We start from the raw sequence: 26,416 nt of genomic DNA on the forward strand, positions 1-26,416 counted from the left end.
TCCAACTCCAGTTTGTAGCAGTAGTCCATTTTTTGTCTAAATATTATTTGTATTTGGAAGTAGTTTCAAATGTTTTTAAAGGATTGCCCTCAGCACTGGGCTGCAGAGGCAACTCCCTCCGGTACCAGGTCTCTCCCCCCAGCCTGCTGAATTGCATCCCCGTTTGCCCAGGAAGAGCAAACAGATTCATTATTGTTATATCGTTTTTCTGATCTACAGAACATACTGATAACAAAGTGGAAAGGTATCCTGTCTTTACTGTAATCTTGTAACGTTGAAAGTATTTTTCTTTTTTTTGCCCCCCTCTTTTATCAGGGATTTGGAAATCTTCCCATTTGTATGGCAAAAACTCACCTATCCCTCTCCCATCAGCCTGAGAGGAAGGGTGTTCCCACCGGTTTCATTCTGCCGATCAGTGATGTGCGGGCCAGCATTGGAGCTGGATTCATCTACCCTTTGGTAGGAACGGTGAGTGCAGAGTATTGCAACTTGATGACTCCCCTCCCTTTGATCATGACAGGGATGTATATTTCCTTTCTGCCTCTCAAAATAATCTGTAGAACCAGGTGAGTTCTCACTTTTCAAGATTTTCTCCTGCCAAATCTTGTAGTTCTACATTGATAGTGAAAGGGGATGAGGAGCATTTGATATCATACATAAGAGTTTCGACTACCATGTCTGAAAGAGTTCCTCTTGGCCTTTGTTACTCTTTCTAATGTTTCATATTTATCCTAAAATACTTTGGAAACCTAATCCTCTATCAAATACTATTTTCGTGTCTGTTGCCTTACATTACTCATCCACAGCCTACAAAAATACTGTAGTTTCATGATTATTTTTTAAATACTCTTTCTTTCATCCATCAATGTGAAGCATTTTGTATTGTGCTTAGATGAGTGCAATTGTGTTAGGAAAAAATACACTAAAAAATAATTGCTTTTCTGTGCAATATAATGAGCCTGATCTATTCCTCGTCTTTATAAACATCTCTGCTTGTTCTGTGAAATTAAGTTCTTGTGGGAAGGGCGTAGGTTTCTATCTACAGCAGTAGCAGTACATTTTTCAGAGATTTAAAGTATGAGGTACTAAAAGTTCTTCCTTACTACCTGTTCCTTAAAAGTAGCGGCTCAGATGAGGAAGTTCTTGACATTTCCTCTCTGACATGACTTATCAGAGTAACTGAGAAGGTACTCCCTTTAGCTTACGTTTTTTGCCAACCCACGCACATCTTATTTCAAACAATAGTTGAACTGTATCTGACATCTCATAACATGAATTATTACTAACATGTAGCTGATTCATGGGATGGTGCTAGGAAAGGGATGCAAAAGCTATTGCATTTCCGGAAAAGAGTACTCTGCCTGTGTTATCTCATCTTCCCAGAGCATGGCCCGGTTTCCTTGAGCAGCAGTACACTTGGGAAAGGCTGAAAGTTTCAAATCTATTGTTCTGAATTCCCTCTGAAACAATCAAGTGTTTGAAACAAGGAAGGAAGTACTTTCTGACCAGGAGAGTTCCTGAAGTTCAGGAAACTGTGTCACTCTAACTTGCTGCACTGTGGATGTGCTTTCCATCTGTGTGGCCACAGTGTGTGCATCCACCAGAAGGGGAGCACAGCAAGGGGCAGGCAGTTATGTCCAGCCTCGATCAGGTACCAGGTGATACAAAGTGTTTGTGTATTGTGTAAGACCAAACTTCCGATTACTGGTGACAGGAAGAAAGGAAATCATTAGAAATCCTAGTGTCTTTGTGCTGCAGTTGCTTCAAATCCGTGAAGCGGCTGTTCCATAGGATGTTGGGGTGAAATGTTCTTGGGTGGAGCGTTCAAAGTGAATCATGTTCTGCACACTTCAACACAAGCTGGCTGCAGGTCAGCCTCGTACATCCACAGGAGCTGTCCTTAGGACCAATACTGACAAAACTGTGAAGGAATATCTCTCATTTTGGTTTGCCAACTCAAACCAGAAACTTGTAGAGAATATTTCCTTCTGGAGGAGATGTTGTAAAAACTATGTTCTACCTTTTTTAGTGAGAGGTAGTATATCCAAGAAGCTTTTCTCATGCCAGGCGCTAGGTGGGCAGCATATGTACTTCTAGAACTAGGTACTCCAGCAGAGTTTGTAGGAAAAGCTACTGTGTAAACACAAAGATGTGGATCCCAAAGAGCTGTGATCCCAAAGAGCTGAAAATCTTCATGGACAGGCATTGAGGAATGATTGTTTGGAAAATATTGCAAACACTTGGGAATGTGGGATTGGAAGAACTGACGTGACAAGTACATTTAGCTGTATATACAATACATAATGGTGTCCAGTGGTCCTTTTCTGGAAATAAATTTATAGCAAGAGCTCTACTTTGTTGACTCTTTCAGAATTGATATTTGTAATCATTAGGAAACAAACATATCTGGAAGAATTTTGGGTTTTTTTTTTCTGTTTTATCACCACTAGATTTGTTTGTGCTGTCTTGTCAGCAATTAAGTCCTATGACTAATGGTATCTTTTAAACCACACAAGAAAGATTTTTAATGTTGGTTCAAAAACCATAGATTTGCCCATGACAGTTCTCTTACCACTAAAACTACCTGAAAAGGACTGTGACCACAAAGTGAGTATACAAGTATGAAGGCTTGAAGTAGCTGGAAGGCAGGTCCTATGAGTAAAGGGATAACAGAAATCCTGTACAGCATATGCTGAAAAGCACCCAGTTATAGCAGACTAGATTTGTTGTAAAGGGAAGGGGAATGGCAGTACGTATTTTTCTCCTCTCCTGTCATTAGGTGCTGGATCATAGTAATGGGTGAGGATCCTTAATATCTAAACTGTCTAGATCTTTCTTGCAGCTGAGAATTTCTGATGCTGGAATATGGGACAACATATTCATTCAAGTTGAGTTGGTAATTCTGATGTTAATTAAATTTCTAAATCTAGTCTCAAAGCATGGTTTTTACTGGATGATCACCTCTCACTTTAATCTGAAAAATCTTATCCTCCTAAATTCCTTTAGTGGAGAAACTAGGTTATTAGAATTCTGTTTCAATTAGCTCTATAACCTCAGTCTGAAGAGCAGTTCAAATGAAAGAGATTAGACCTGTCTAAGGATTATAAACCATCTGCAGTAACTAGCATTTGTAGTTTAACCTTGTCATTAGCACATGCAGGTTAATGAGATTTGTATTTACCCCAGCACTGATATGCAGACGTTCTTTAAAACTTAAATATTTAATGTGTTACGCTGTCTTCATATCCTCCGGGCAATATTTGTTTTGTATTATAGTTGGCTCTGGTTCCCTTAAAGCAGGGAAGTCTTTCCAGGAAAAATGACATGAGCCTTATCGGAGGAAATCAGCAGTGAAACAAGAGGTGCATTTAATTACCACTGGCACGGCTTTTATCGGAGCTCTCTGTGACCCTGACCCGGGGGCTGCATCACTCTCGCAGGTGGACGGTTGACATCATTGCTTGGCTTGACGGAGTGATGGCAGGAAGGCTGCTGGAGTACGTGGAGGAAACCAGTGAGCTCATTCACTAGCAATGCTTGGGTGGAGAATTATTAGATTCTTGTAGTCCGTGTGTTTTCCCCCCACACACCCCCCAAACGCCATAGCAGTTGAGTGCTTTCTCACGTTTGCTGAGCCACGCTTCTGTAGCCCTCTTTTATGGGATGTGCAGAGCAAGGATACACGCTGCTCCGAGGAGTAAACCTTGGCCTTCTCTTGTCCTTGTGCAGCAGCACTTTGCTGAATTACCGTTGCAAGTAATTTAGCTCTGTTTGAAACACAGTGAGGTTTTCAAATACCCACTATTTATTCCCTTCCTGCCTTGCACTTCAGTTTTAATGGATTAATATTACTGACAAGAACCGAGTGAAAATACATCGAGTCTTTGCAGCCACAGCACCTCCAAAACTCTAGTTAAAGTTAAAGCGATGCTTATCGACACAGCTGAAGAGCAGTCCGTGTTACAAGAATATCAGTTCTTCTTCCAGAGGGGACACACGTAGAGTTGTTGGAATTAGTTCTGAGGTTATATCCTCTGGGCAAGGATTCTTGGGGATAACCCAGTAGGGCTTATGGGAATGCTAAAGCCCCAAGTCATTCAAAGGTGAGAGCCAGGGCTGTCCTGGTGAGGTGTTACCTGTATATAGTGAAGAAGGTATCCTTCATGAATAAATAGAGAAGGAAAATACAGTGCCAGGTTAAATGAATTTCTTCCTTTGCAGTGGCTGAGAGCTTAACAGGGATGCTTGTTTTGAGAGCAAGTGTTTTGAGCATGAGTGGGTGTCCTGGCCCCCCTGAAGAGCATTGGCAGTTTCCCAGTGGAGCAAGTGGAGAAAAATTAACAGAAATGAGAAGCAAGGATGGGAAGAGAAAAGCTATGAATTTAAACTCATGTGGGAAATACGTTTTGGCGATTATCTAGTTCCAGACTGAAAAGTGCTAACAGGAAAATAAAATTCCATACTGTATTAGATGAGCTGCCTTTTTATTTGTTACAGTAGGTGTAGTAGTTATTGGAGAGAAGGGGAGTGGGATTTTCTCTATTATACAGAGGGGATTGCCATAGCCAAGGCCAAAAAATAGGACCTGAATAAATGATTTGGCTGAATAGAAGAGGGAAAGGATTCAAACGAAAAGGGCTATGTGGCAGCCGTTGGAAACACCCCAGGTGTGTTGACCAAGAGAGAGTTAAGAGTTAGGATTGATCCTGATTTTAGTGGTGAGAAGATGAGGATAGAAGAAGGGAGCACTGACAGGGTGGAGATTTCTGGAAAGGAAAGAAGTTAAATTGAGAGTTGTGCCAGTGGGAGGAGATATCTTGTGAAATGATTCAAGGATGTATCCAGGACCTACATGGAGAACTGGAGAAGTGTACTGAAGCAAAAGCCACAAGGGTAAGAGAGACTTGAAGAAATTCCAAAATTCTGAGTTGAAGCAATGACACGGCCTAAAGTCTGGCCAGGAAGAAGTCATGGGAGAAATTGATGGATGTAGTTCTAGGAGAGTAGAAAATGCCTTGCTGATTAGTAAGGATTATCTGAAACAGGACACAGAAACAATAAAGTTTAGCTGGCCTGACAAATTTAATATCATCTGTGTAACTTTGAAAAGTAGATAGAAAATTATGTATTCAAATGATAGTTCAAAAATTCTATACAGTCTATACAGACAACATATTACAAAATTAAACAAAGCCTGTGAGTTCATAAACTATTTATTGTTTAGATTAATTGGAGTTTTTTATACAACTTCTATTGCATGCAATTCCAAGAAGACTATTGTAAACATAGTTCTCCTTGTTGAATGCCCATTTTATGTATTTTCCTATCTTGCTGTATTTTAAACTTTATTAGAGGAAATTATTATGCAAAAGTTTACACTTGGCTCTAAACATTTGAAAATAAACCTTTTCTAATGAAAAAAAAAGAGCCTCATATGTTACTTGTACCAGTGACTTTTCCTTGTTTGTTTTTTTCTAGAGATTTTTTGATTAAATACACCTAGATAAATGTAATATTATGTTCAAGCTGTTGGTCTTAAGTGATAAATGTATGTCCAGGTTAACTTAAAATAGTTTATCTGAATGGTTCTCTTAAAATAGATAGATATTTGCAAGGATAAAATGACTTTCATATCTCACTTAAGTCAATAACTGATATCCTCAACTCAGAAAACCTCCAAATAGACATTTTTTATAGCCTCTGTTTTTTCAGACTGGTAATTTTAGTCACCCTCCTTTGCTTTGCATGTGCAGGGAGAGAAGCCTTTGGCACAGGCTGCCCAGGGAGGCTGTGGAGTCTCCTTCTGTGGAGATCTTCCAAACCCGCCTGGATGCCGCCCTGTGCCCCGTGCCCTGGATGTCCCTGCTGGAGCAGGGGGTTGGACTGGATGATCTCTAGGGGTCCCTTCCAACCTCAGCCATGCTGTGTTTCTGTGCAGATGCGCAATCAGACATGCTCTCTGGGTGGAAGGTACTGCACGTGAGGGCTGCTGGGCAGGAATTTAGGAAGCTGCTGCACGTAGATCACAAGTGCTGCAGCAGAAGTTTTCAGTTAAGGTTAATTGACTCGGCATGTCGGCTCAGGCAGCACAGATCTGTTGATCAAGGGCAGTGCCTGCCCGGTGTGGACAAGTGTAAGTGATGCTGGAACCCTGGTTAGATCTTCACGCTGTGCAGCAGTTTTCTTCAGCGTGGTTGTTAACGGCTTGCCCTTGTCAGGCCTGTGGAGTGTAGGTAATGAACTCAGTGCTTTGGGTTGCCAGTGGCAGTAATGTAGGTAAGTACAATTGGAATCACCTGCAGCACGTGTGCCACCAAAGGGTGCCTCCATGAAAGCCCCACTCTGCTCCCAGCCATCAGGGTGCCTGGGAATCGTTAGGGACGGGAGTCACTGGGAATCATTAGGATGCTGCCTCTTCTAATGAGATGAGCCATGAGCATGGATGTGTTTTCTCTCTGTTTCACTCCCTTGCCTCTGATTTATGCACCCTGGTCCCAGGAGAGAAAGAGTTTAACTGCAACGAAAGGAAAACAAGAAACTGAAACTCCGTGTGGCAATCAGGATTCTGTGAATGACGTTCATTAGCTTATTTGCACAAGGCTTTTGGTATGGGGAAAGGAGTACCAGCCAAAAGAGCTAAGGGCCATTTGAGCAGACACGGGCAGAAGTTTTGAATCAGGGATATTAGGTTTGATGCATGACTTGGCTTTTTTTTCTAGCAGAGATGGTTAGCAGTGTGGTATGAAATGGAAGTGCAGTCGTCCTGTGGTGTGCTCCTAGCTGATGTCATGGAAGTATTCATTTAGGACATCCCACTGCAAAAGGAGCTGATGCTGCTAGACCAGGGCTCACCAAGCCGGACGGTGCTGCTAGACCAGGGCTCACCAAGCCGGACGGTGCTGGCGGGCTGGGCTGCTGCCCGGGGTATCGGTGACACCCTGGGCTGCAGCAGCAGTGGTGCTCTCTGCGGCATCCCGTTCTCGGCTCTTCTCCCTGTGAGATGGAGCAACGCTCCATGCACGCACTTTCTCTTCCTTCAGCCTGATGGGCTCCTGGATTTCAGTAAATATCTCTGGAACAGTGCCTCATGGTTCAGACCGGAGAGTCTGAGACTCAGCCACGTGCTAAAGAAGCACTGGTTACCTTTTTTGTATCTCCTGCCTACATGTGAATTCCTTACTTTTTTGGAACCCATGGCATGCTCACTAAAAAGAAAAAAAGAGGCGGGGAAAGAAAAAGCATTGGCCTTCCAAAATTCTTCCAGATAACTTATTTTTTCCAGTGGTAATTTGCACATTTAGAAAGTATTGATTCCTTGCTCAAATGGTAAGTGGCATTTTTTTTAACTTTAAAATTGGCATCAAATAGCTGAAATTCTTCAAGGTTGCCTCTTAACGACAAACTATCTAGCAGATGTAGATAGATGTGTATCAGAGTTTGGCAGCTTACTGTTACTGCAGCTCTAAAAGTGATTAAAGACTAATAGCAGGAACCTAGCTGGAGGCTGCAAGTCTGTGACTGGACTGCTTCTGGATAAATAAGGTTCTGGATAAATAAGGTGAATGATGTGCTCAATAGTGTTCCTAGCAACTTGCTTTCTTCATTTAATAGTGAAATATAGGATGAATAGTATGCTAATTAACAATAAAGAGCCTAGAATATTTGTGCCTGCTGGTCAAGGGATTATCCTTGTTAAAACAGGAAATGGACTCAGATTTCCTGTTTTAAAGTATTTTGTTCATAAACTTTGCATGAAAATGCAAGGTTAAAAATAGGTTATACTTGTACATAGTAAAATATATGTCTATTCTTATGTCTATTCTTAGTTTAAAAATAAAAAGGTTATATAGGGAAGGAAGGGCATTTTCCAAATTGTTTTATTTTGAAATAAATACATCCTGCACATGCTTCATAAGATAACATTTTATCAAGAAACTAAAACTGAGCTCCTGCAATTTATTACACTGTGACATAGATTTTATAGAAGTTATACATTTAATTAATATTGCTTCTTGTTAATGCTTTGTAATACAAGCAAAATCTTGACCACTTTTTAAAAATAAGCAGAAAAGCAAGCATAAAATCACCAATGAGAAATAGGCAGGCCAATAAGATCTCCTCACCTGAAAAATCTTGAGATTTTTATGTCTTAAGAATGCAAAAAATCAATTCAGAGCCTTTCCGTCAGAGTATGCTGACCCACGTTCTATGGACAACACTGAAAGAAATATATGGCAGCTCTTCCTTCTCTCCTTCCTCATCCCACTTAAGGCTCCTAAAATATCCTGAGATATTTCTTGTGTCCTTATTTACAAAAAACAAAAGTACAAATGGTGGCATACTGTGTTTCAGCTTTGATAAGCAATAATTGTTTTGCTTTCATAAAATCAATTTTTTTTGTAAGGTAGCTTCCTAAAACTGTGAAATGTCATGAATAAAGCACTACCCTTTGGTGATGGCTTAGGATAGAGTTGCATAAAACCATCTCAATGCTGTGATAGAATCCTATAGCTCAGGAGGCATCTCATGGTTAAAGATATCCATCAAAAAAATGTTTCCAGCTTGTTACAACACTGGCCAATATTCTTCTACATATGTATCATTTTGAGGTATTCAGAATTGCTGCCACTGTCCTGTGGCTGTCACGTGCCATCCTCTTGTCGACCTTTCCTAGGACCACCCATTCATTGGTGAACATCCATTGTTAAAAATGTTTTGCTTTCCTTAACAGAAAGGAAGAATAAGGCACATATCCTTGTGTGCTAGAGGAAATTATGTTCCCCAGTGTAATTAATCATCAAGAAGTTTACATTTTCCTTTATCCAAGACTCATTGGTATAAGCCCCCTATTAAATGGTGCAGAAAGAAGACTGTCCTCTCTCTGTGGCAGAGATGGACACCCTCAGTTCTCCCTGGTGGACCTGACTAGCAGCTTGACTCATCTCTTCATTTTCTCTCCACATTTTATCGAATTGGGGTACATTAAGTTCTGCACCAGGACTAAGTCTTCTATCCAGTTAATGCCCATTCCACATGCCTGTGTAAAAATTCTCTTTAAATCTTCCTTCTGCTTTACATTGCAAAGGTCCCCCCAAATTGTTTTCCTCCTGAGCAATTGAACTTTCCGTAAGAAGGAGAAATATGACCAGGTCTGAGCTGGCAAACGAACTTGTAAGGCAAAAAATACCTCTGTTTCTTCTCACTATTTCCTTACCAGTTACATACAAAAACGGATATTTCTTAATAATGGTAACACAACCTCTGTAGTGCTGTGTGTGATGAAGCAGCTGCGTTGTGGTATGTTTTTGTCAAAGTTATGTCAATATTTTTTAGCTCTCTGAACCAAAACCAACAGGACTGCAGCAGCCCCAGCTTGGAAAGCCTTGGTTATCATGGAGCCAAAGCCATAATCTGCCAATTTTTTCTGTATTTGGGCAGTGCCTTTTAGTAGGATGTTCCCAAACCAAAGTGTGAAGAGTGTGTGAAGACACTGGTGGCTCTGTAAAAGTCAACATATGGCTCAGTGTGGAAGTCCTGGCTTTGCCATGCACAGGGCCTATGTGTAACAATTGTCTTCTCCTTTGGGAAAGGGAGACTGTCTTCTCCTTTGGGAAAGGGACTTAAATCCAACCTAATGGGTCATGACACAGACTGGAACAGCCACAAGAAAGCTGAAGGAGTTACAGCACAAGATGAATTGGTATTTTTAATGAAGTTTTGCTGGCTCGAACATTTTAAACTGTCACTCCTGTAATTAGGTAGTGGACCCAATGCTGTGTTAGCTATATCAGGGCTTGATACTTTACAGATTGGTGCCAGGCAGCTGGACATTTGCTTGAAATCCCTACAAAAATGTCTAATGTAAAGGAGAAAACCTTTTAACCAGTTTCACATTTTTAATAATGTTTTCTAATAACATGTCAAAGTCTGGAGTTCCTTGTAGGCTAAACAGTTTCACTTCAGGGACTCAAGGTTTTCTGAAGATAAAATTCTATTATTCCATGATATTTTAGGCTGGACTGTCGGACCGCAGCATCTTTGTTTAATAACCTCACTTCTCTAGTTTTGGCAACATAAGAAGCCCGGTTTAATAAGAAAAGGTAGTGTCACAAAGAACTTGGAAACAGGCGTTTAATCATATGTAGGAATGTTGCAATTGGAAGGAAAATATTTTTAAAATGTTGAAGATCTACATGTGCTGCCCTACTTAAAGGTTAGCAATTCTCTGAAGGCTAAACTTACCTCAGAATACCCACTTTCAGGAAAACAGTGAGAATCAAGTAATCAGGTCATTTACTCTTCTGCATAATCTCCCTTAATTCATTACTGGCTATTCTTTAAGTCATTTTACAGGTTTTTGCTTTTTTTTTTAATTGGAGACCATGTGGCTATCTCAGCCATTTTAAAATGATAAAATGAAATGAGTTCCAAATCCACTGCTACTTATTTCCACAAATATGCAAAATGACAGAGATCCTTGGTTTTGATCATTTATCAGCCAAGACATCTACCGCTAAACACATACAGGTTTGCAGAGAAAGAAATGTGAAAAGAAATTAAAGAAATGTGGTAGCCATTTGTTCTGTAGGAACTCAAATAGCAGTCTAACATTCTGTAATATTGAATTATATTATTCATAGTAGTTCATAGTAGCTCACTTTTTTTTATTTTGAGTTTGCCATTTGGTTTCAGTGTTGCAATCAAATAAGCATATAACGAATGCAAAAAGCAGAGGAAATATGGGTAATGTGATTGCTATTTAGTAATTCATCAGTAAACTCAGTTATGCTGAGATTAGATTTTTTGCTTGCTCACACAGTGAAACCGATCGGTAGATTGAGGGCAAATGAACCATGGCAGTCTGTCACCTGTAGAAAACTATTGTATTCTTTCTGCCCTTTTTAAGGCGTCACTTAGATAAGTGAAAATAAATCTCCTGACCTCATTTTGTTCTGCATTTATCTCGTCCACAAAAACGCATGAAATTCAACATCGAGGAAAGTTCACAGCTGGCTCTCTATTTTCAGTCTGCTGTCAGTACCAAAGGTGCTGCTGGAGAATTCGGTCCCCAGGGACATCACTGAGGCTCTTGTGCTTAATCTGTAGCCTAAAGGGGGCTTCTTAGAAATGCAGTGCTGAATTTTAGTAGTGTTAATTTGTAAGGTTTCCTTAGAGAAACAGTGATAGACTTGTATAGAAAATCTTTATTAACATAAAATCTGTATTAAGTTTCATTGTTATGTGCATTTAAAATAATTCCATTGTGCTTTGTTCTTTTAGGCCTCAGTTACAGCAGTGCCGTGCATCTCGCACTGTGCCAGTTGCACCCCCCAAAAGAGTAAACATCACATGGACAGATGATACCACCGAAACGTTGCTTCCCAATTCTGTTTGCAGCTATTACCTCTCAAAAAATCACAGCATGTGTATACGCTGTCAGAAACTTTGAGTGCTGTTCCCTTGCGAGCAGCTTCAAGCCTTTTGCAGCCAGCACTTCTTGGAAAGGTTGTATTCAGCCTTTTCTCACCCTGTAACTCATGCTTTTAGCCCAGCTCCAAATTCAGGTTTCAGAAGTGTCTCACTGCTTTGCAGGACCTGTGGCTGTTTGAGAACGATACTTTCAGGGCACTGCTGCTCTTCTGTCTTTTTACTATTTTGTAAATGCACACGCAAGTACAGAATATTTAGGCTCATGTATGCACTGTATCAGTATCTCGAGTAATTGTATGTGCTTTACAGTTCACATCTTCACACCCTATCTGGTTTTGCCATTGACCAGAATCAAGATACCACGTGGTACCTCTTGTTGAAAATATGTATTAATTTCTGCATATTTATGTTGAAATATTAGTTGTCCACTCATCACTTTGTACATGTTTCACCCAGTCCATAATGTTTTCACTGGAGATGGGCTGCAATGAATGGAGTAGTCATCATTTGATGCAAGAAAAATTCCCTTGTAAGAATAGAGGAACGTAAGTCATAAGAATGAATCTTATTTCTTTTTGATTGCATTTAAGTTGATCATAAGGTGTTCATGGCAAGGCTCACTGTGACTGAACAAGGGATAGATCTGCTGACTGTTGACAGTGTTGTCTATTCCCATTTTGTTTGGATTATGAATTGTGTTGAAAACATGTTTTTGTTTTTGTTAAAACACACATTGTTTTTCTTGTATTCAGTTTTATTGTGCCTAGTTGCAGCAAATCGAAATAATTTCGTAGGTGACCATTAGCTCTTCCTTGGAGCTGTTTTGGCAACTGGAAGCAATTTTAACTTCAGTACACTTGATGTAAAGAATAGAATGTGTTCAAGTTTTGGAAGGAAAAAGGCTCCCAAATTTCTTAAGCTTGCAAACGTCTGCACTGGAGGCAAAAAGGCTAATGGAAGACAGAAGAAGACCTTCCGTCACTGTAATATAGAACTCAGAATATGCTTTATTTTCTGCCAAGTAGAATCAATTCTATTTTTCAGCTTAGAGTATAAACAAGAATAACTTTCAGTTTAATACTTCTTATCTATTTGCTTAAGGAGGGAGAGTTTAGCTCTATTGCTAGCACCGTAAAACTTTGAGATTTTGTGAAAACAGGATGTAAAGCCAGATTATGGCATATATTAAAAATAGAACCTGTAACTTAGAACTCTAAGGATCCTGCCAAGAGGAAGTTGTATATAATAACGCATTCATATATGCTCTTACAGGGATCACTCATGGACTGAAAGACATGTGCCTACAAAACCAAATCCAGTATTTTGCTGTGTGATCAAAAACTCAAAATGAGCATGAGGATGAAACAGGCTTGGCACATACCACATAGGTGCTTCCATGTGCCTATGAAGCTGGAGTGTGCAATCCAGGAGCGTTAGTATGGGGCTATCCCCTTTCTTGCCTCTTTGCAGCTCTGAAGAGGAGGCTCAATGGCCCCATCACTGCGTCACTCTAGGCCACATTTTTCTTCCTGTCTTTGGGAGATTTCATCCTTTTCATTAGGATCACAGTGTTTTCTTCTCTCAGGCATCCACAGGCTTGCCAGAAGTACGATGGAGAGGGAGGAGTCCCTAGCGGACCTCTGGCTTTTCTCAGGAAGAAATGAGCCAGGGAATGTACTAAATGAAAGGTGTGCTCTTCATGCTGCCTGTTGCAGCAGGATGTTTCTCATATCCCAAATCCATTCTCCAAAATCCCCGAACTGTTCCTGGTCTTCAACTCTGCCCTGGCTCTGCTGCAAATTTTGGCTAACCTGAGTGTTTGCGGGACGGTGTTGCTGCCGGTATCACTTCAGGCACATACTCTCTAGAAACTGTGGCAAGCTGTAGCATCAGATGCCTGTCAGATGGGATCCCTGGCAAGTCTAATTTAGCCCTTGCTGCAGAGTGAGCTTAAGATTCTCTGTTTATTAATTTTTGTTTTAATATAAACAGCAGTTTCTCTTCCAATACACTAGTTTTGTTCCAAGTGAAAAAGAAGTTTGTATGGAGCCTCGTGGAATTTATTGTGGATATATTCAGAGAATAAGTTGTGAAGTGCATATATTTATATATATGCATACATTTGCAGTGACTATAGAGTGAATATCTTCACTTAAAATTGTTTTAGCTGAAGTGTGTGGAGACTCCCTTTGTCTAAGGCATAATTAACATTGAGATGATGTTAAACTGATACACTCAGTTCTGAAGGAAGGAGATACCAGCAGACATTCAGAGGAAGATAGTATGAACCTCTCCTCAATCTGATGCTGTGACTAAGTCTACTATTCTAAACAGATGAGTTGTGTAGTGAGGAGTAGTAAGTAATGAATGTTACAACGTGAAGTACTTCCCTTGCCAGGTACTTCATTTTAGCTTTGTTCCATGTATTAAAAAAATCAAAGACTCTCACTCTGGTGAGAATTTCAGAAAATAAATCTATGGAAGAAATATTAAAAGCAGCTGCTAAAGACAGATAGTTTCCTTACAAATGGCAAATACAATAAGTTATAATAAACACTGGAGTTGTAGTCCAGTGGGGAGAAAATCACAAAAAGAAGCGTGAAAAGCAAGTCAAGATCTAATTGATTTTTGTGGTGTTTAAAAAACAGAGGTTATAATGTGCGTGTTCAAGGTGAATGTATCTAGGACTCAGGCTGTTTTATTTAGGGGATCTCTTGATGTACCTGGGAGCCCAAGTGACCTATTGGGACTCCATTTATCATAAGCAACAGTTCAGAGAGGAACAGGGTATTTCCCTGCCCAAAGAATTTAGTGAAAGGTGGGGAATCAGCACTGGAGAGAAACAGACAGGCAAGTAGAATAAAGCAATAAGCTGACATTAATCACTGCAGTTACTGTGAGCTGTTTGAGGTAAGTGCTGAGCATCCATGCCAACAACTGATATTAGGTGCTAGCACCTGTAAATAATGAGGTCTGCAATTCATATCTTTTTAACAAGGCTTAAGGCCTTTTTTTTTTAATACAAAGCTTTTTTATAGGAGACTTGTCAGCAGCTCTGAGCTAAAGAATTTTCACACACCACTTTTCAATGCATCTCTCAAGGCATTTCTCTCAGTGAAATCTCTTCATTTGAAACAGGTGGGATTCAGGATCATTAAATCTGGCAAGACTATTAATTTTATTTCTTGCTTAATTAGATTTCCAGAAGAAAATATAAGCTGAAATCTTGTGGCTTTTATCCATCAGTTTAACTGGTTCTTCCTCTGCTCCCGCTGGCTCTTTTGTCTCGATTATGTTTGATACGATCCCTCTTTGCACAGGGTGTATTTTCCCCATGACTCCCCGGTGCGGCTCGTTCTGCCTCCAACACTCTTTCCGTCTCCGCATACTGTGGCCATGTGTCCCCTCTAGAGAAGAAATAAATTGTAGAGCTGTGGAGAATAATGTTTCCAGAGTGCAGCAAATCTTAATGCAAAATTTTCTAGGAAGGAAGGTAACTATATTTTAAAATGAAATGAGGCCAGGTTGCTCCAGCTGTGATCCCCAGACAGTTGCAAGCAGCAAGCAGAGCTATTCAGATGGCCTCCAGTGTTCCCGTACCAAGATCCTGGTGTATCCCACTGGTCTGGGCAGGCTTCCTTGCGATGACTTAGGTCTCATCATGTCTTCCCTGTGAAGTAGCTTCTATTTACTTACTAATTTGGGCTATCATTTCCTGTACAACCTGGTATGAATTTCTGTCCTGCCTTCAGAGCTACCTTCTTCTTGCCACCGTTTTTAGTTCTAGCTGATGGATTTTAAATGTTTAGGTTCTATGATTTGCTGGTAATTTTGCTTTATCTTCCCAGTATTGAAACTTGATAATGGTTTTCCAAGCCATATGTATTTTCTCTCCTGAAATAAACTTTTGTATTCATTTGAATGGCGCATACCTACATATTTAGCCATTCTTCAGTTTTTCTTATACTCTGCCTTTTGGGTAAGAATCTTTCCTGAATATTTAGCCATGACCTGATTGCCAGAAACTGTGGATATTTACTGAAATCTTCAGACTCATTTACCTAATTGTATGTGTGCTCGTTGATTTCTTAGCATGCTTATTTATGCCTTGAGGCACTCATGAAATATAAATAAAGTATCTTATAAATAACCTGGATTGGACAAAGAGACTGGACTGTTTCTTTGCATGTTTTAAATAAATTATTTAAATTACGAGTTACTCCCAGTACCTATATATAAGATATATTACATGGATATTGAGGTGGATGTGCACTAATAGATATGAAATCCACTGTCAGCAGAAGAACAAGAGGGCGGGTCGTAGATGTTTATTGCTCTGTGTACATCCTTAGCTAGTCCCAAATGTACTATTTGAAATCAATTTGCAGTGCCATTCTTCTCATTTGATATGACATCATATGATGCATTTGCAGTAGTATTCCAGGTCTTACGTAGTACTTTTCATCTATGAGTATTTGAAATGTCACAGAGGAGATGCCAGTATGATACAATCACTGTAGTAGGGATGAGAGGGAAGTCCAGCGTAAGCAGCAGAAGTGGGGAATTACCAGAGGTTCCTGAACCTCAGGCTGGTACTGCAGTCAGTAGTGTAGGCTGTTTGGGCATGGTCAGCATGCTAATGAGCCTTCAAATCTTTTGGAAGGTTGAAGCTTGTTGTGTATATTCAAAAACATTGCCTTAAACAGTGGAGCGCACGGCGGCCCTGGGGCAGAGGAGGATTCGGGAAGGGGTAGGGGTAAGAGCCGAGTGAGGGAATGAAGGGAGGGGTGTTTGAGAGAAGGCAAAGTGGGTAAGGAAGGAATTCAGCAGGGAAAACTGTGGGAAAGAATTAACACTTAAAAATGACAGAGCATTAGGAAAAGGAAAAATTAATGTAAGTTTATAAAAATATATTCTATTAATGGCAATACATGCAAAACTTACATTTTATACACGAAATATATTTTAAATATTTTATTTTATACTGGCAATATTTTCTTTAACTAGTCTCTGAAAGGTGGACTATAATTCTTGCTGCCAGTTCATGCAAATAAATTACTGTCCCTGACTCGCTGCCAGTGCAGTTACTCTCTCTTCAGATACTGTTCTGCTTTCTGACTCTTATGAAATGCCACTCATCTTACTGACCCTGAGGAGTTGTGCTAATTTTTGCACCGAATGTATTGGTGATTTTCCAGTCTGTTTCTATTAATGCATGTTGGTCTTTAAGAATGTTGGGGTTTCTATTCCAGATTTATTTTCATAAATAAAAGGTTTTACTTGGTAGCTAAAATCAAGTGACGTCTTAACAGTAAAGGGTTATTTGAAATTTGGAGGGCAGCTACTTCTTGCAACTCTTTGGAGGGCTCGACTAATCGTTTAACAAAATTCCAAGTTCCATCTTCTGTAATTCCCAGGCAGAAATGTTTAACAGCATTGAGGGATATTTGTTTTGCCTTAATTTTGAGTACTGATCTTATAATAGAGCATTCAGGTTAAGCAGCTGCAAAAGTTCAAGGCAGAGGTCACTGCTGATTTCATCACAGATGCCTCAAAATCTATATCACCTTTTAGCATAAGGAACAGTTCTAGTCACCTTTCATCTGTTTTGGAAGAGGCTGGGATGGCACCTTTCTCTACCCTAATTCCTAAATATTTTTAGGAAGTGAAGAGGATTCTCTTCTCATCATAAATTTTCCTAACATTTACTTTTAAATCAAAAACCAGTAACTTACCTATAGGGCTTGATCCTGTAGTGGCCACTCGGCAGAAAACAGAGCCTGTGCAAAGAGTTATAGATATAGATAGATATAGCAAACCTGCTGCTTGAGAGGATCACTGTGAGAGATGTTTGCTAACCGGCTGCAGCTGCCAAAGATAGAGGAGGATGGAGTTTGTAGAAACACAGGTAAACTGAACCATATGTTTGTTGTACAATGTCAGTTGCACCCTTTTGTTTTGAGGGCTAATTAAATGAGCCTTAAAGCTTCTGGTAACAGGTCAGACATTCCTTTTTAATTCTAAGCTGGAATTTCATTTGGAAACTTGATTAGGATTTCAGCAAACCGCTGGTGCCAGCAAAGCTTGCTGTTTCAATAACCTACCCGTGTTTCATTTCTTATTGTCAGTTTTCTCTCTGCCAGAGCACCTATCAGTTCTTGCTACTAATCCAGTTCAGTACTGGAAACATTTGGAAAGCTTTGGTTTATTTTAGACTCTCCCACTTCCTTCCAAAATCACCATCTGTTATTTGCTGTCTTCTTGGCTATCCATTTAACATTTATTCTTGTCTAGTCTGATTTCAGTAAGAACTCCGAGAGATAAAAAGTGGTGAGTCTTTTCAGGAGAACCTTCTGAAGAAAGTTAATGTAAAGGGAAAAAAAAATAGGCTGTGTGTATCAGTGATCAAAAAGAACCAGTCAGTGTTCCTTGATTTCAGCATTGTTTAAATAATACCTTTTTTTTTTCCTGTGTACCCTTTTTTCTCCCCTGTATTTCCAATAGAGTATTCTCTTAAGAAACAGAGCAGAGGAAAATCCAGAGTTATCCAGGAAAATCCAATGATAAAAGCTGGTTTGCAAGCTGGATTGTCACATGGAACAGGCCATATATATTTAACATGCTGTAAACCAGAAGATCTCTCTCTGTTGTTTGTAAACCTGGTTCAGATAACAGGAGTTACAGTGCCACCAGCATGGCTATTCCTAACTCAGTCTTCCATGACCTGGGGACATGGTTCCATGGTTCCATCTGGTTCCAAGCCATGGTTCCATGTCCTCCAGTGGGGACAGATTGGCATCCTGCCCGTGCTGTATCCAGTCACCCGCTCCACAGCCATTGCTAGCATGTTTGCATGGTAAGGTGAGTTTGTACCATGGGGTGAGCACGCACGTACTGGGTGCTGGCTGCAATGAAGGTGCAGTCCTGGTGATTCACCAGGAACCAGCAGCTGCAGCGCAAGCAGCTGAGGGATCCTGAATGTGTTTGTGGCTGATCAGTCTATACTGAAGCCTGCGCTGCTGCGTCTTCGTGGCTGCTGTTGCATCTCTTGTGCTGGAGCTCACGCGTGGATGCTTACTGTGCTTGCGGTAGCTCTGACTTGCCTTTTCAATGTGCTTTCATGCAGCCTTGTTTCTTTTGCAGAGTTTTGCGTCAGTCCATCTTTAATGCTGTATGTGGGATTAGCCTTAGTAATGTCGCTACCATTAACGTGGAAGATTAAGCTGGCAAATGTGCTTTGCAACTCCACCCGTTTCCTACTTGACAATAAAACAGAATCCAGGCTACATTGTATGCACCCAACTGAAGGACCATGTATACGTTCACAGAAGTTTGCTTTCTTAAAATTACAGCATTTACTCCTCTACCTTACTGCCCAGAGATTGCAACGTTTAAGATAAGTGTAATTTTGAACAGCGGGTACAACATGGCTGTCTGTCCTGCTGCTTGATAACTGTTAGTTAACCTTCCAAAAAATGTGTGGTGACTCGCCAGACAGCAAGCAAATGCAGTTTCGTACACCTGTACGCCAGATGTTGTACAGCTGTGCACATGCTGCTGCTGCAGATCTGTAGTGAGAGCCATGGGCACAGTTGCTTCAGGAAAAGTGTGTGGATTTTTCTGTTGGGAAGGGCCAAAATGACAGTGAAGGAGACAGCTGTCAGTCAAGGTAATTACATAGCACAGTCAAGAGGCTGATCTTTGGCAGTGTGTGTTGGGAATATCTCTGGTCTTGAAAGCTAGACAATTTGTTCTGCCTTTTCAATAGTTACAAATAATTTCTTTGGTATTTCTATGTTAATTAAATTTAAACTATGAATAGTTGAGCTTTGATTAAGTAAGATATAGGTGAACTTATTCTAGTAACGAGGTACCCAGCTTGAGCTTTTTTTAAAGGTAGATGGGAATTGGGGACAGAATTATGAGGTAGGTGTCTGAATGTTATAAATCTTCTTGAAAATCTTCATGATTGATTTTTGTTTCTAATTAGCTTATTTATTTCTTAGTTTCTGAACTTTATGGACAGTTTGACAAAGGAAATGCTCCTACCCCCTCAATCCCAGTCCATCATCTTCACTCGTGACTCCTATGACCTTTCTCATTCTCCTTCACAAAATCCTATGCAGCATTGATTTGAAGCTCGTGATATTTTGTAGGAAAGTGGTTTTTTTCTGCTATCATTTAATCTTCTATTTATGCAGTAATAACAACACACTGCTTTGTGTATCAAAATGCAAGTTCCAGGAACCAAAATGCTGCAAGCCAAATCTCAGTGTAGCTGCAGCTGGATTCTGTGTCATGTCTTTAAAGAGAGGAATGGGGTATCACACGGCTCTGGGAAGGAAGCCAAGGTATTAGAATTGGAAGTGGGATGGCATGTGGGTCTTTACAGGGAGAAGAACACAAAGAGAGTGGTCCTGGAGGTCCACGTAGGGAGACACATGTTTTGGCTGTTTCAGAAGCCAGCTCAAGTTTTGGATTAGCATTCATAGTCTAGTCACTGACCCAAAACTTTTTACTGCTTTTGAAAATCTGCTTTTAAGGGAGTGGTTTCAAGAATTTGTTTACTAGAGTTCTCACAATCTGGAAATGAAACCTTTTCTTTCTTCCTTGCTTCCTTTCTTCCTTGAGAGAAGGAGAAGTGAGAAATATTAGTGTTTTGGAAGGAGATCTTCAAAACCTTCTCTCTGAAACACCAGCTTCTCAGGAACTGTGTGTCTATACTTACCTAAGCCATTTATTGCCATAACTCATGGTACTTTTCAGAGGAGTTTGGACATGGCGCCTCCAGGCTGCCAAGCTTGCTGGAGCAGCATCTTCTGCAGCTTGCAGCCACGGTAAGGTAACTGGCAATGGTGCCTCGCATGGCACGGTGGGCAAGGGAGGGCTGCCTGTGGTCTCAAAGTTAGTGGCATTGGCATTACAGAATCATAGCATCACGGGATGGTTGAGATTGGAAGGGACCTCTAGAGATCATCTAGTCCAACCCCCCTGCTCCAGCAGGGACACCCAGAGCACAGGGCTGCATCCAGGTAGGTTTGGAAGATCTCCAGAGAAGGAGACTCCACAACCTCCCTGGACAGCCTGTTCCAGGGCTCTGGCACCCTCACAGTGAAGAAGTTCCTCCTCACATGGAGATGGAACTGCCTGTGTTTCAACCTACACCTATTGCCCCTTGTCCTGTCACTGGCCACCACATTAGCAGGGCAGAGCACCTGAGTGAGTGTGAGTTAATTCCCTTTGGCTCAGTGACACATCCATCTTAGTGTCCAGGTGGCTTTCAGCTACTGAAGGATCGTCAGTGCTTTGGCTGCTCTATGTTACCTTGGGCTGTGCCATGACAGGGCGCTCTGGGATGGTTTCATGGAACACAGGTAAGAGGGGACAGAGTCTGGATCCACACAGAGTCCTGAGACCGTTCTCCTCTTCTGCGGGGATGTTACCTGTAGTGCTGAGCAGACAGCTCAGTCTCTCTGCCTACTGAATGATACTTCTGCTTTCACATCATGCTGCAAAGATTTTTTTTTCCTGTCTCAGAAGTAATATGATTTTGGAGATTTTTTTTTTCTCCCTGATTGTTTCCTGAACTAATAGATCTTCCTTTACTTTGGCAAAGATCTGCCTTAATAAACAATTTCATCGTCAGTTATTAGTTTCATATGACTGGTCTGTGAAACACAAAGGATTATTGGAAGCTGTAAAATGTGTGTTAACTGTGTTTTCCCGCATCATGATCCAGACGATCTCAGTAGTGGATTTGGCCATATAAATCTATTACTGGTTACCCGCAGCGAACAAACAAGCTGTAACTGTGAGACTAGAACTCAGATGAACTTCTTTGTGTGTAAGCAAAATTGTTCATGGGGAAAGAACAGCTGTAAAATAAATAATTTAATTGTTTATTACAGCAACTGAAATGTTGATATTCAGTATTGCTTTATTTTGAAGTTGGAAAAGAAAAGCTTCTGTTTTAAAATCTAATGTGCTCCTAAGAATGCCTGATGAACTAACACAAACCATCATATTAATAGATTTCTTGAGTATGTAGATCATAAGATACTTGAAAGAAGGTTAATTGGTTGTTTACAGCAGAACTGTAATGGACTGTGTTTAAATGCATCATCTGAGTCTCATTTTCTTGCAATATCCACTTAGGAGGTTTTTTCTTCCCCTTCATACTCCCCGAGTACTCGTACTCTTGTTCTGAAGCCTTTTAAGAGCATTAGCTCAAAGTGCAATAGTGCTTGAAGCCATTAGGATCCCTGGGATTAGGTGTGAGCGGGTGCAGGGCTAGCAGCAGTCCTTTCCTCTGAGCAGAAACATGCCAGTCTCATCTGACTGATCGGGTGGCAGATAAAGATACATGGTGCTTATTTGAAAGACATGAGCAATTCTGGTTGGCTTGGCACGTTTATCTTCCATATTAATTCCTTTCTGTTTGTGTAGGCTGCTTTTTCTGTTGGTTGGGTTTTGTAGGGTTTTTTTTCCATTTAGTTCTGCAGAGTGAAGACCTCCTGATGTCTTGGAAGGACAAGTGCCACAGGGTGGCCCAGCTTCCCTGAAAAGCTGTGTGGTCGTGTTTAGCATGTTGTTTATTTGAAAGCAGTTTATTTACTTGACTCCATTTAGCTGGATGCTTTGGAAGGCTGTGGTTGTAAAGCGAACCGTGGCCCGTCAGTCTTGGGAAGGCAAGTTGGTGTGAACCTAGTCTCCGTGCTGCCTTCTCTGTGCAGAGAGCCATAACTGACTCCCATCCGAGATGCAACATGCTGCATTTTATGTCAGCAGAAGGGTTTTAAGCTGTTTGGCTGCATCCCCAAACTCAGTTTTGGTGCTGGAACCCAGAGTGCGCACGCACGTGAACTCTGCAGCACACATGGCCACTCCTGGGCTGCGGACCGCAAGTGGAGCAAGCTTGAACATATTAAACCATTTGCACCCATGATTTTGTTAAGTTCTTCAAGATAGCAGGTACTGTATTTAAAGATATATACCATATAAATCCAAATCATCAAGTGAGATGAGGGAGAAAAATAGTTGCAGGAAATTTTACTTAAAATGAAGAAAAACTACAGTACAATTATGCCAAAATAATTTTCTTTTGATGACAAAAACACGTGAGAAAAATAGGTTTTAGGTTTGTTTGGGTTTTTTTTCCTCTTTTCTCATTTAGGAATCGGTAGCACAGTGACATTACACTTCCATGACAGCCTTCATTACAAGCAACTTCAGAGCAGCCTTCTCCAGTATTTTGAAGCATACGACAGAGACTTACTGGCACTTGGCTGCTTCTCTCTCACTGCTCCATCAGGAACTTGTAAGAGGTCATCTGTGTGATGCTGCTCTGTGACGTCTGAGCAATCCAATTAATTTTCATTAACTCTCCCCTAATCAAATTTTTGAAAGACAGATAAAATTACACAGGCAGAGCAGAGCACAGGAAGAGCAGAGAAAGAATGTCTGGCACAGCTACACAAATAGATGCCTTAATTCAGATGTTTCTCTGCTAGTGCACAGGCCATGTAATCTTCAAAGGATTACGTATAAAAAAGGTAAAAGATAGAGCAATACTTACTGAAGGTTATTGAAATGGTCAAAGCCGGCCTAAATAGCAGAAGCCCAAGCCCTCTACAGACAGCTCTGCAGTCACTCAGGAGTAACAGGAGAAGCTGTGGCTAAAAGCCACACGCAGGTTGTTCATTTTGCAGCCCTTACCTTTACCACATGTCAAGGCACAGATTAGTGCGGGGCAGAAGTGCACAGGAGGCTTCCTAGCAGTCTGGCTTGGTCAATAATGCCTGTGTTGTATAAGGATCATCAAGTGTCCTGTAGCTGTTACCTTCAAGGGACAGGCTTACTTCTGTTCCTGAGGCATCAGTTTTAATGGATTGGCTAGTAGGCTAAGGAATGGGAAATCTTAAGGGCAGACCACATTTACATGGGCTATGCAGCTTTTCTAATACTGAATTTTATCCATACATTTTACCAGCAAGGTATCTTTGTTTGAATACAAACTCTACCATGCAATTTGCACTTTGTACTGGTTGGGAAAGCCACCCGTGGTAGAAACCCTTGTAGTGATGGAGGCACTTCTCTTTGTACCAGCACCTGGTGCATGTTCCGTGCTTCCTTGTGTCGCTGAGGAATGGGCTGCTGGCAGAAACCTGTAGCAAGAACAGTTTATTGTACCTTTTTCCAAAGGAAATGACAGCAATTGTTTCTAAATGTTTAAATGCCTTTTCCTGATATTTTACATGTGCTTTACAAAATGGACAAGATTGAGAAACTTTCTTTAGTTCCTAGTCAAAAAGGTAGAAGCTAACATGAGAAAACTGGTGAGGAGACACCCCCGCATGCACACACATCTTGCTGAAAGAAGGTAAGGTTAAAATTAAAGCAGAATGGATATTCTAATGTGTTATCTGTCAGCATTCTTATTCCAGAAAGAAAGTACCTTTTTCTCATTAATTAAATCACTCTGGGATGTTTTGCAACATTATAGAGCACTGGAAACTATCTGACATATTTAGAAAGTACATTTTCTAATGATTTTTAGTGATTATTTTCGTTCCTTGAATTGTTTATATCAAATGGGCTATTTATTCAAATCCAGACTTAGAAGTAATGATAATCTAAAAATGTCCTTATTTTGAAGGCCTTTCAGCATGCTTTCCAAAACAGGAAAATAATAATAGTACTATGGAAGATGAATCCCAGATAACTGCAGTGCAATGCCTGGTGGCTTCAGGAGGCATCATTTTTCAGGGTCACATTCATAGAGACTCAAAGGTAGGGATCAGAGCCATCTTCTTTTTGCGAGGGCATTCAAGTCTTCTGTTTTGATGGGGTCTGGTATCTTCTCTGGAATTGATTCATAATCAAATTCTTACGTACTGTGGATGAAAATTCATCTTTACTCTTCATTCCTGGCATTATTCATGAAAAAGTGCAGTAGCTTTGTTCCAGATAGTAAAGATATTTACAAGGGAGATCTTTTTTTCTTAATGGAATTATATTATAGCTAAATATTCTTATGCTGTCACTATAGGTACATGGAATACTGCCTGCTTTTGGAGTCTTTCCATTTTATAAAGTACAAAGTTAATATTTTCTGACACTTGAGTTAGAAAAATGCTTACATTCTCCCAATTCAAGGCAAATGACTGCCCTTTAATTCTTTCCAGACACATGTTTAGCATCCGTCATGAAGGGAATATAGTATGAGATTTAGGGCTCTGACAGACATGTGTCTGCAAATTAAAATCAGATTGCTGAAGTCGGTCTGCCCCTGGCTCCCTGAGGGATGGTGGTGCCTCATCTGCTTGTGAATCAGCTCCACTGCAGTTATACTTTACTATTTGGTGGTTTCTCAGTAAGCTATTGCTATTTTCAATAGTTTGAAATTTTCAGTAATTTTCAAATTTGAAATTTGCTGTCCAGAAACTGGATGAGAAGGGATTGACATACACAGTCACAGAGTGGATGAGGTTGGAGGGGACCTGTAGAGATCATCTAGTCAAACCCCTTGCTCTAACAGGGACACCCGAGCACAAGGCACAGGGCGGCATCCAGGCAGGTTTGGAAGATCTCCAGAGAAGGAGACTCCACAGTACTGGGCAGCAGGAGGGGAGAGGGGCAGCAAGGTGCCTGCAGCATCTCTTGTTCCAAGTCAGCCTGATCTTGCTGGTTAATAACAGTCCTTGGTGATTAATAAGAGCCTTTGTCCTGTCCCAGAGCAAGCTATGGCTCTGCAAAGCCTCGCTGATCTGGAGGGAAGGCTGCTGGTGCCCAGGGCTGTGCTCTGCCTACCGAGGCTTTTTGAAGGAGTCTTCACCAGCAGAGAGGCTGTAGCCACTCACATACCCCAGCATGAGCTATAGGCACGGGTCAAGATCTCACGAAAGGAAATGAGAAACAGTATTGTCACAGAGCATCTCCCAGATTATTTGGAATTGTGCCCTGGATGTGTCAACGCGTTTCCTTCTCTTATGCTGAGTTGCCTTTTTATTTATTTTTTTTTTAAGTAACCTTCATGGCAGTAAAATGGATTCAAGTGCAGGGCCTTCTAAATGCCAACTTCCCCATGTATGGCATCCATCTGTAAATGCAATTACAATGAAAATGTACTCCCAAAACTGGCTTTCTGACCCTCTGCTGGTGTTGTCAGCTTTCTGCCAGCCTCCTAATGCCCTCCCCAGTAATCTCAGAGGATGCACAAGAAAGTGAAGATCCGTAATTATGTAACAGCCATGGCAATACTCTGCTATTCAAAGGAAAAGGAAAACTTTCAGTCATGAAAGTTGTTATCTTTCTTAGGCCTACATAATTCAAGTAGCTGCTGGTACAACTGCCCAAAATGAAAATTTGTTTAAGTAACCTCTTTCAGTTAAAGTTTGACTTAGTAGGTAATTAGTTGTCTGATCCTGAAAAGTTAAGGAATGTTATGGAGACTGTAATACAGTAACCTGTTAATGTTTAGGCATTCCCTTCTGAAAACACAATACCAAAGTTTATTTTAATTAAAGTTTTCAGGACAGTTTTTGTATTTTGTGATACAGGAACAATTTTAGAATATTTGTTAATACCTGAATTCAGTAGTATTTTTTAATGCCTGAAATACTGAGGAAGCCAAGAACATTTAAGGCGCTGTGTTCAAATAAAATTCATATCCGTAACATCTGAAGTCTAGTGAAATTCTTAGACTTAAATACAGGTATAAATATATGTGCCTATTTTGTTGAGGGGAATTGAGAGGTTATTTGAAGGTGTGTCCCTACAGCCTGGAAACTTGCATTTGTTTGAAATATTTCTATGGTCTCTGAAGAGAAGTTGCCAGGCGTCAGTATTAATAGTGCTACAAAAGAAGGAAATGCTTTCTCACGTGTGATTAGAATATGGAAGTCGTTAGCACACAAAAGTCACAGGAGCTAGGAATTTAGCAAGATTGATAAAGGATGTAGATGTCAACGGTATGCTGGGTTGTAAT

General features: G+C 40.6%; 1 protein-coding gene across 1 annotated transcript in view; it reads left to right on the forward strand.

Moving 5' to 3' along the window:
* Window positions 1-26,416, forward strand: part of MTHFD1L (methylenetetrahydrofolate dehydrogenase (NADP+ dependent) 1 like) — a 139,007-nt gene that overhangs the window by 98,002 nt on the left and 14,589 nt on the right. Inside the window, exon 26 of the mRNA XM_026044411.1 lies at window positions 316-468. Within this exon, the coding sequence (XP_025900196.1) occupies window positions 316-468 (153 nt within the window). The remainder of the gene's footprint in view (window positions 1-315; window positions 469-26,416) is intronic.

This window comes from Nothoprocta perdicaria, unplaced genomic scaffold (assembly GCF_003342845.1).
Source record: "Nothoprocta perdicaria isolate Ctin4 unplaced genomic scaffold, notPer1 scaffold_36, whole genome shotgun sequence".
NCBI classification, from domain to species: Eukaryota; Metazoa; Chordata; class Aves; order Tinamiformes; family Tinamidae; genus Nothoprocta; species Nothoprocta perdicaria.